This window comes from Zootoca vivipara, chromosome 9 (assembly GCF_963506605.1).
Source record: "Zootoca vivipara chromosome 9, rZooViv1.1, whole genome shotgun sequence".
Taxonomy (NCBI): Eukaryota; Metazoa; Chordata; class Lepidosauria; order Squamata; family Lacertidae; genus Zootoca; species Zootoca vivipara.
The window spans coordinates 57,052,033-57,062,434 of NC_083284.1; the positions used below are offsets into that span (position 1 = coordinate 57,052,033).

At 43.2% G+C, this 10,402-nt stretch overlaps 1 protein-coding gene across 1 annotated transcript; it reads right to left on the reverse strand.

Annotated features, from left to right (window-relative positions):
* Positions 1–6,744: 6,744 nt before the first annotated feature.
* Positions 6,745–7,530, reverse strand: LOC118083536 (uncharacterized). Its single transcript, XM_060278257.1, is given in 3 exon segments — positions 6,745–7,051; positions 7,143–7,296; positions 7,299–7,530. Coding segments are annotated over 3 exon segments (693 nt in total).
* Positions 7,531–10,402: the final 2,872 nt, after the last annotated feature.

Below are 10,402 nucleotides of genomic sequence, written 5' to 3' on the forward strand. Positions count from 1 at the left end.
TTTCCTTAAGGGAGTATAAGAATGGTTGGGAAAGAATTTTTAAGTTACTGTAAATTATTGCAGGTTAAGTGAGGTGTTTAGGCAGAAAGCTGCCTGCCCCCCTCTCCTTACTCTGAGGCACTCAGTGGCAGGGGGTGCCCAGAGGGGTGAGGAGGAAATGGAACCTTGGAAGTGCTGTGCCCTGCAGGCACCTCTTGTGGCAGGAGGGGACCTGTGGGAGGGCAGCATGAAAAAGGAGGAGGATTGAGTTAATATTATAAGATTAAGATTTGAAACTGAGTTGGAAAATTCACCATAAGTAATCAGAATTTGTCAGGAAAACCATAAGGAAGACTATCGAGGGAGTCGCAATTAAGATGTTAAAATAATAAGAACTGGGAAGTTTGAACTCTTCCCAATTTTCCTTTTGTTTTTTTTCTCTTTTCTTTCTTTCTTTTTTTTTTCTTTTTAGGTTAATTATGATTATGAAAGAGTTGGGGGATGCAGATCCCCATAACCCCCTCCTCCCTGTTCTCTCAGTGGCAGGGGGGGGATATGGAGGGAGGAGGGAGGGGGGAAGCAGAACTCAATTCACAATTGGACCCCTTTGTTTCCTAAAGCACACGGGTCCTACTGGTGGCAGAAGTGGACCGGTGTGTGGAGGGAAAATGAAGGGACAGTGTTATATTATATGTTTTGTTTGTGTATTTCTTGTTTGAAAATTAATAAAAATCTCTTAAAAAAATGAAATGGCTACTGTATTTAAGACAAAAGAAAGTAATCAACAAACAGGGGCAGATACTTATAACTATAGAATGCATCAATCTATGTGTAAGCAATTGATTGGATATATTTTCTTGCACAAAATCTTTAAAAAAAAAAACAGGGGCAGGAACTTTGCTGTTACTTCGACAGGTGTATTGTTTGGCATTTCACTCAGAAGCTTGTGAATTTGTGCAACACACAGCTTCTGGATCAAGGAAACAATATCCCAGTGAGCATGCCCCTTATGGGGAAACAGGGCAATACGTGCGTGTCAGGGGCAGCTAGAGTCCATTGTGACTCATAGGGCAGAAGGCAGGGACACCAACATTAGGTGGAGTCATGAGCAACTCTGGGGTTGTGGCGCTCATCTCGCGTTATTGGCCGAGGGAGCCGGCGTACAGCTTCCAGGTTTTGTGGCCAGCATGACAAAGCCGCTTCTGGTGAACCGGAGCAGCACATGGAAACGCTGTTTACCTTCCCGCTGTAGCGGTACCTATGTATCTACTTGCACTTTGATGTGCTTTTGAACTGCTAGGTTGGCAGGAGCGCCTACGACCAAGCAATGGGAGCTCACCCCTTCATAGGGATTCGAACTGCCCTAGGCTCAATGATAGGTAGACCCACCTAATTCCAGTTTTGCCTCCATCCTGCTCCCTGTTTGAGCTCTGTGAGGGCACCACCAGGACAAAGGAGGAAGAAGCCAACAGGCAGTGCCACCCCTGGACTGGTTGTGAGTAAGCGGGTGGGCTTAGCTGAGTGCAGACTGAAATTGGTGAGGCAGAATGCCATTTGCTCCAATGGACCAGCCTCCTCTGGTATACATGGGTCCTCTAACTGGAATTATTAGCAAAATTGTTCATTAAGAGCACACAGCACACTTTTCCAAACAGCCTTTCCCCCTGTTTGAGCCATGGAAAAAATATTCTGAGGTGAACCGCCTGTCATGAGCTGGAATCGCATAATAAACATTAAACCAGATAAAATATTATCCCAAAGCTTAAGCTGGTGCAGAATATTTGCAGCTCACCTATTAATGAGCCGTATGGAGCATGTTTCATCCACCTCCTCTGCTATTCATCCAAGCAGAGACTGCTGGCTGCTGAAAGCATCCAAAAGGAGCTCACCTATTACTTTGTGATCTGGAAATCTCCAAAGGAGCAAAGCCCAGGGGGGGGGGGGAGGCACCTCACAAGGAGATTATGAGGGAGATGAAAAGGGACTGAGGAGCCATGCACTTAAACTCAGAAGCAGACTTCCAGTGATTCAAAATGTGTGTGTGTGTGTGTGTTTTGGGGTGTGTGATTTTGGATGTAAGTAGAGAGGATGAGCTAGTCTTATCATCTCAGCCCTGAGGAAAGGTGTTGATGGTTTGTCAGCATAGAAGCTCAACGAAAAGTACTCTCAACTTGCTCAGACAGACACACTGCATTATTTCACAGTATTTCTGAGCAGCTACTGAGAAAGTACAGGCAGAAAGGGGGGGAGGTAAATATTTATTCATCCTCCAATGCTAAAATGTACTCTGGAATAATGATTTGGGTGCCTTCTTTTTATGAAGAGAGGAGTTTCATAAATTCAGAAATTCCAATTCAAATATGTTGCACCAAAAATGTTATGAAACTGATCAGAGAGTTACATTTCTTGACTCACATCCCTAGGAGATCACTGTGAGCTAATTAGACCTTCGTTACAAGAGGACAGGACTGTTCCAAGACATTTTGCTACCTTGAATTGGGCCATTTTAAAATGAGACTGCATTTTAAAACAATTTTAAATCTAGCTTGTATTTTAATCTGCATTTTAATCAATTGTTTTTCTTTCTTTTACGTTTTATTGTAATTTTATTGATGTCAGCCGCCCTGAGCCCGGCTCTCACTGGGGAGGGCAGGGTATAAATAAAAATCTATTACGGTATTATTATTATAAAATAAAGGGCAGAATGGGAACTTTCCCCATCCTTTTTCCAACCAGACCAGCAACTGAATTTTACATCAACCATGACAACAGGACAGTAGCCTAGAGTACATGTGTAAGTAGCAGACTCACTCACACAGCTCTGTCCTCTGCCTGCCCTCCCAGTCCACCTCAGCATCTGCTGCCTGAAGCAGCTGTCTCACTCTGCCTAATGGCAGAGCCAGCACTGACTGCTCATTACATAGAAGCAAACCTGGTTTTGCCAATGAATATACACTTGACAGGCAGCCACAGCCAACCCTGGGTTTCTGATTCGTGCGCCTATAAAATGCATGTCTTTTCAAGCCCTGTTTCAATTGGCATTTAAAATATGCAATAGAAAAAGGACTAAGAAGTTAATATAGGGAAAACAGGACTATTGCCTAATAACAAACCTGTGTCTGGCCTGAACCACTTCATAGTGCAGTAGCTCAGCCCAAACACAGATTCATTATTAGGAATGGTCTTTCATACAAACATATCCTCCACAGAAAAATAGGAAACAAAATTAAACTGGAACCATTCTCCCCAACATGCAGAACTAAGCTTTGATCTCAATCCGAGAAAAGAGGATGACCGTCTTCCCACCCTCTTCAGTGGAAGTGCACATTATAATGTTATTAACTCAATGTTTAATTTTACTTATTTAAGGCATCTGCATACCACCCTTTCTTGTATCATCTATGTCAGGGAATATAATGACAGACTGGAAATGGCTGCAGTCTAGGAAATCAGTTATTGAATACAAGGGTAGCAGATGGTCCCAGTCCTCTCAGCTACTTTACCCCCAGAAGCAAGCCTAGCTCTAGGGGTAGTTTCGGTGGCGCGGGGTGCCAGGGCGCCGGGCCAGCAGGCGGGCGCTGCACAGCAAAGCCGCACAGAAGCTGTGCTGCGCGCTGCGTCCGCCCACCAGGGCGGGGGCGCCAGAGCGATCTCCGCGCCACGGCGCCAGGGTGCCCGACCTGCTTGAAACGGCCCTGCCCAGAAGCTCGCTCTCTGTGTGCCAAAATGGCTCTTGTTGATTTAATTAAAGGCCCCCTTGCTTTGCCCCCATATTCTGAGTACGACAAGAAATGGGAGATCTGACAAGTTTGGGTTGACCAGGATAGCAGCCCCCAGGGCAGAAATGGTAAGCTAGTGACTGGATCATTAATATTCCTTCAAAATACTACTGCTTTTAATGACTTTCAATGATGCATAAATGATAGAACAAGTTGCTGAAGAACTCCTCCCAACGCCAGAAGGTTTTACAATGGTTTCTGAATAGAGGTAGTTAAAAGAGAGGATCATATTCCTCTGCCTCCATCAATTCACTGGATAGACAGGTCTGTGAACCATGAATCAATCTTGCAGAATGGCAAATCCATTGTACATCTGCAGCTGTCATACCTGTTCTACAATTAGCATGCACAAGAGGCAAGCAAAAATACATGGCTATTTCAAGGCAGTTCCTGGGATCTCATCCTAGCAATTTGCTATATGCGTACAACTAAAATCCCCTTCCTTGAGACTCTAGGTGGCCGTTTCTGTCAGTGTCATTTTTCAGTCTCTCGAAAAAATACTTTTTAAAAAGGAACACCATGTGCACAACAGCATTCATCTACAACTCACAACAGAATGGGCCTTGGGTGTTCTTGTGACATGGATGAATTGTTAAAATACCTCTGCATTCTCCTGCTCTTTTCTCAGTCCGGAGCTTCTGATCTATAAAGCCTGTTGTCAGCCTTTCTTCCAAGTACTGTGGCTGGGCAATTTAAATAAAAAACCCCATTCATTCCACCAGCTCAGACCCATCCTTTCACACAACTCAAGCATGAATTAGTCATTGCCACCCAACGGTTGACACTTCTGAATGAAACAGCAAAGAACCTGGTGGCATTTTAAAGACTAACATAGATGGTAATATATATTTTGTGGACTACAGCCCACTTAATCTGAGTTACATGTCCATACAAATACATGCATCTAATGAATTTTTGCTGGGTGGGGGGAGTTTTGGTGACAACTACCTCTGATTTATAGCATTTTAGGGCATGGGATTCTACACTCACAATCTTAAACGGATCTCCAGTAATCAACAGGGAACTGTTGTTCCAACACAGTTGGATTGTTCCAACACCTCAACCACTGCAACTTCTCAAATTGCCTCTCGCCACATAAGAAATTAACAATTGCTCCTTTGCAGTAGGATGCAGGTTTATACACAGAACTCGATGAAAATAAAGCATCCCCTCCCCCCCCCGATACAATTAATTTCAAAATAAGGAGGAGCAAAAAGCCTGTTGTTTTTTAAGGTGTTACAAAAGCTTGTGTGGTGTACATCTTTGAATAGTTTACTGGGTAAAGGTAATTTTAAATCCTCTCCTAATGGCCTTGCTGTTGTTTTGAGTCCTGGGGCTGCTTAATGAGCTTTCAAAACTAAAGCTTTTGCTTTACTCCCCCCCCCCCGCCCCTCTTTCATAAAAGGCTTACAGTTCAAGCTTAACTGTAAATAGATCAGGAATTCATGAATGCAAAATGAACCAAGGCCAGGACTGAAAACATTTCCCACTGCTTACAAACATTTGCAGCCTTCATTGACTGCGTGCCATATATCATTACAATGATGTTCTTCATTGGCTGGGTGATAATTATTCATTTGGTATCTTTTTCATGCGATTCTGAACTCTGTCTGAAGTAACAGTTGGGGAGTCTCAAAGGCAGTGCTTTTCTCTGGGGGGGATGCAGGGGTACGCATACCCCTAAACATTTAATGAAGCTTTGTACTTTTGTCCATTTACTGTATTTATTTTCCCCAATTTGAACTGTAAAATGGTGATTTTCTCGAGTCAAAATGAGAGTACCCCTAAACATGTTTTTATATATATATAGAAAAAAGCACTGCTTAAAGGCAAAGGACCCTTTGTACCCTAACTCTGAATTCTCTGCATTGATTTAAAAGAACTACTGTCTCCCTTGAGCAGGCATCCCCCAACTTCGGCCCTCCAGATGTTTTGGACTACAAATCCCATCATCCCTGACCACTGGTCCTGTTAGATAGGGATCATGGGAGTTGTAGGCCAAAGCATCTGGAGGGCCACAGTTTGGAGATGCCTGCTCTTGAGTATCTTGATCTTATGCTTCTTGTTTTCTTGAGGGTGTTTACTATGACCTCAAGCACAACAGAGCCCTATGTATGAGACCACTGTTCTTCAATCGTAATCCCTTGGACAATGTCTAAGAAGGAACTGTTGACTTGGAAGATGAGTTGCATAATTTGGGGGCTCAGGACCAAACTCCAGTGCAGTGGGAGCCAATCAGTGGTGCCAGATGATTCTAGGGAGCTGGGCTTAGGTGTGGACTGGAGGGAAAACCACTTCCTCCTGGTGCTCTGCTTGTTTTAAAATAATTTAGGAGAATGGCCCAGGATTTTGTATCACTGGGGCATCAGCTTTTCTGGAGTAGAGGCCACTTTGTCAGAGACTGTTTACTGAATTTGTATCTCGCTCTTTGACATGCCATTGTTATTTTCAGTCTTTCGATGGTCACAGAAACAGGGCATGGCAACAGAAGCAACTGCACTGTGCCAGATAATCTCTTAAAATAACTCTGAGTAATAGCTACTTCCAAGAATAAGCAGGTTGTTGCAAACAAACCTTGCTGGAAAAGGAGAGAGTGGCAGATCTAGCCAACTTATTTGCAAATCTTCTCTTGAATTTGCTTTTCAGAATTGCAAATATAGCCCCGCCCCAGAGACATCTGTCATTTGTATTTAGCCCCGCTCTGTTTCACACCCCCATGGAACCAGGAAGTTATCCTAAAAAGAAAGTAAAGTTGAAGTAGGAAGAGATAATTCAAGAATCAGGGCAATACTAAAGATTTTTGCAAGATGACAGAATTTAACAGATAAAAACAGTGCACCAAGAGAAATCGACTCCAACAGAAGAGGTTGGCTGCTTGGATTGTTAGAAGCATTTGTGATGGATGATGAATGGGCCAAACTCGTTGTGTTCCTGCTTGCAGATGCAAAACTTCTAGAATGTGGAGAAACATTGTGGAGTCCCTGACTCACACCAAGTCGATGCCACATAACTCCATGTCCAGGGAGGAGTGCTGGAAGAGGACCTTGGGGCACTGGAAGCACTTCCTGCCAATGGTGATCACCTGCCTGTCAGGCAGCTCATAGCTCTTCTCCAGGGAGGACGACAAGGAGGCTGTGACCATCATCTGCTTGAAGTCCAGGCCCCCTTGATGTCCTGCCGTCTCAGTCATGGTAGTGAAGCTATAGCCCCACTTGATCAGGATATTCATGATGTGCCCAGTCAGGATGCAACTGGCCAGGTCAAGGCACAGGATGGCATGTGTCAAAGTGTACCTTTTGTAGATGAGTACCATGTGGAGCACCTACATAACTGATAGTGCAGCCAGAGGTGTGCAGCAACAGCACAGCCTGGATGACCACTTACATGGCCAGCATGTTGAAGGTCTCAAACATGATCTGCATCATCTTCTCCCAGTTGGCCTTCAGGTTCAGGAGGGCTTCGGTTAGCAAGACCGGGTATTCCTTGGCAGCCACCCACAACTCGTAAGAGGTGGGGTGATGATCTCCCTGCCATATGACTTGATGATGCCATGTTCAATGGGGTACTTTAGGGTGAGGAAATCCGTCTTCTTCTGTGCCTTGTTCCCCATGTAACTGTCCTTCTGGCTCATCCCCACAATGATCCTCTGGTGCCTGAGCCATCTCATAATGGTGGAGAAGACTGCCTGGGAATTGTCATCTTCCACAAATCTCATTTTGCACATTCCATAGCCATTGTCCATGATCAGAGTGGCAACCTTGCCACCAGCCATTTTTAATTGATTTCAAGTTCAACCAGTGCATGCCTTCAATGGCCAGGGAGCAGCTAAGCATGAATGGGGCCCAAATCAAATACTTTTGATATCTGAGAAGGAAAACTTGATTCAGGAATTATAACGCAACAGAAGGGGTTGTAAATGTAGTTAAATGTAGAAGTAAATACAGCAGATTTGAAGAGTGTAACAATTAAAAGGGGAAAGCTCTATAAAGATAAATTATATGCGAAGAGCAGATGGGAGAGAAAGGACATTGGAACAGATGTAAACATTATTCTAAAGTAGGAAAGATTTATAAAGACAGCAAACAATACTGAAGAGTTTATTTTTGTCCACTGCTAACAGTGCTGAGCTTTGGGCCCCAAGAGAGATAACAGAGGAATATCCTTCCTTGATCACCAGCCTGGGGAGTAAGCGAGTGATGGTCACAAGCCAACTGCCGTGCCTTCACAAACTTATGCATGCTGTTACTTCATGCAGTTTCTTTCATATAAAGCGCTGGATTCCTGCTAGGCTTCTTAAAGGACTGAATAATACAGAAATAAAAGGCAGCTTAAAAATAAATCTGAATGGCGATGAATGAAAGGCGCACTCTCAATTTCCCCCTCACAATTCTGTAAAAGGCGTAAAACTATTAGACTGGAAGAGGAAAATGCAGGAATTAAAACCAATGGATACCAAAGTGGTTATGCTAAGTTGTGACAAACTGTCCCAACATGTTTTAAACAGAACAGTATTTCCCCCAGGGGCAAAGATATGAAAGTAGCATTAGGAAAGCAGATCCAAGGGTTAAATATATAACCTTTAACCATTTAGAAATACATGTACCTTACTAGGAGCTGTAATACGGCAGTGTTTGGGGGCTGGAATAGGGTTGATCAACACAAATATTATATATATATATATATATATATATATATATATATATATATATATATATATATATTCTGTATGAAGAACTCAGAACTCTCCAGTTTCCTATCCTCATTTTCAACTTCAGTAGAAAATCTGTTATCTACGGTACTGTTCTTTTTTTAAACAACAACAACGAAGTTTTCTATTTGTATACATATAGCCATATTGGAATGGAAGAAGAACTGGAGAAGTGGTAATGTAAGGAGAATGAAGTTTCAAATTAAATTTGATGTGCTTTGGGCCATTACATACCCCAGTGAAGTAAATAAGATGCTTTATATGGGTTTTGGAACAGAACAGGAGAAATGGAAAATCAGCTCGGGGCAAGCTACCTTTCCCTGGCAAGATCCCATTGCATGAACCATCTCCAACATCTCACCCCTTTTCCTCAATCCCTGAAGAGTAAGCTGTGCTTTACAGTCAGAATTCTGCACCACCGATGAACGCAATTGCTAAATCAGGTCTTAGTTGGCTGCTACCAAGGGGGAATGGGTAGCGTGACTACTAAAACTAGTGTTACGACATCACTTTAGATAACTTCTCATGAGTGGAGGGCATCATGGGCTGCTTGGGAGGGTCATCCAGTGTTCAACACTCTGCAGCTCCCCTGGGTGACTATAAAGCCTAGGGGAGGTTATATTGAGGTAACTCCTCCCATGGGGGTTCTTTAGATTAGGAATTACAGAGAACATGCAAATCTGCAAAGCACTGGACAACTGTTTGCTAGGTAGAAAAATGCATGCACATCATTCTGGGCCACCTTACAATGATAAGGCAAGCTCAAAATCCTGCACCAACCAGAATTCTAAAGAAATTCTCAAGGCCCTGAGAATAAGGCAGAAAATTGAAGCCCTTTTTTCAGGGGAAGATGTTTTTTGAGGAACTGGAGCACAAGCTTCAGCACAACACAACTAAGAAACAGAAACACTAGGATGCTGGGAAGTGGGAGCTCGACGGCAAAATGAGTTTGGTAATAAATCCACCAATTTAAAGCCACTGAAGTGAAATTCCAAGGAGGAGGAAATCCCAGAGGTTTATCTGGAATTCTCCAAAATCTGATAATATACATAGCAAAGCAAAATAAATGGGAAAAGGTCATTTCTTTTGTTCCAAGTAAGGAAGGCATGTACACAAATGACAGAAATAGATTTTCAATTCTAAGCATACCGATTCCTAAATAATTAATCCACAGCGGTCTTTATTTGCATAATTAAAAGCTAGCGAGTCTTCATTCACTGCTCATTTCCTTTACCTTCTTGAGTTATCCACTTTTCTCAGTGTACATAATTAAAAAGAAAATTTTGAGTTTATAAATTAATGAGACTAATTAACAAGTACCCACAGATGTAATGAATCACTGTGCCTTTGGGAGTGCTTCTCAAAGTAGCCACACTAAGATAAGATCGATCTAGAGCTGGTTCACATATAATGCCAAAATATGGCTTTGTGTCACCTTGCCAACAAAGGTCCGTATAGTTAAAGCTATGGTTTTCCCAGTAGTGATGTATGGAAGTGAGAGCTGGACCATAAAGAAGGCTGATCGCCAAAGAATTTGTGCTTTTGAATTATGGTGCTGGAGGAGACTCTTGAGAGTCCCATGGACTGCAAGAAGAACAAACCTCTCCATTCTGAAGGAAGTCAGCCCTGAGTGCTCACTGGAAGGACAGATCCTGAAGCTGAGGCTCCAGTACTTTGGCCACCTCATGAGAAGAGAAGACTCCCTGGAAAAGACCCTGATGTTGGGAAATATTGGGGGCACAAGGAGAAGGGGACGACAGAGGACGAGATGGTTGGATGGTGTTCTTGAAGCCACCAACATGAGTCTGACCAAACTGCGGGAAGCAGTGGAAGACAGGAGTGCCTGGCGTGCTCTGGTCCATGGGGTCACGAAGAGTTGGACACAACTAAATGACTAAACAACAACAACATGGCTTTGTATTACTGCAGCAAGCCT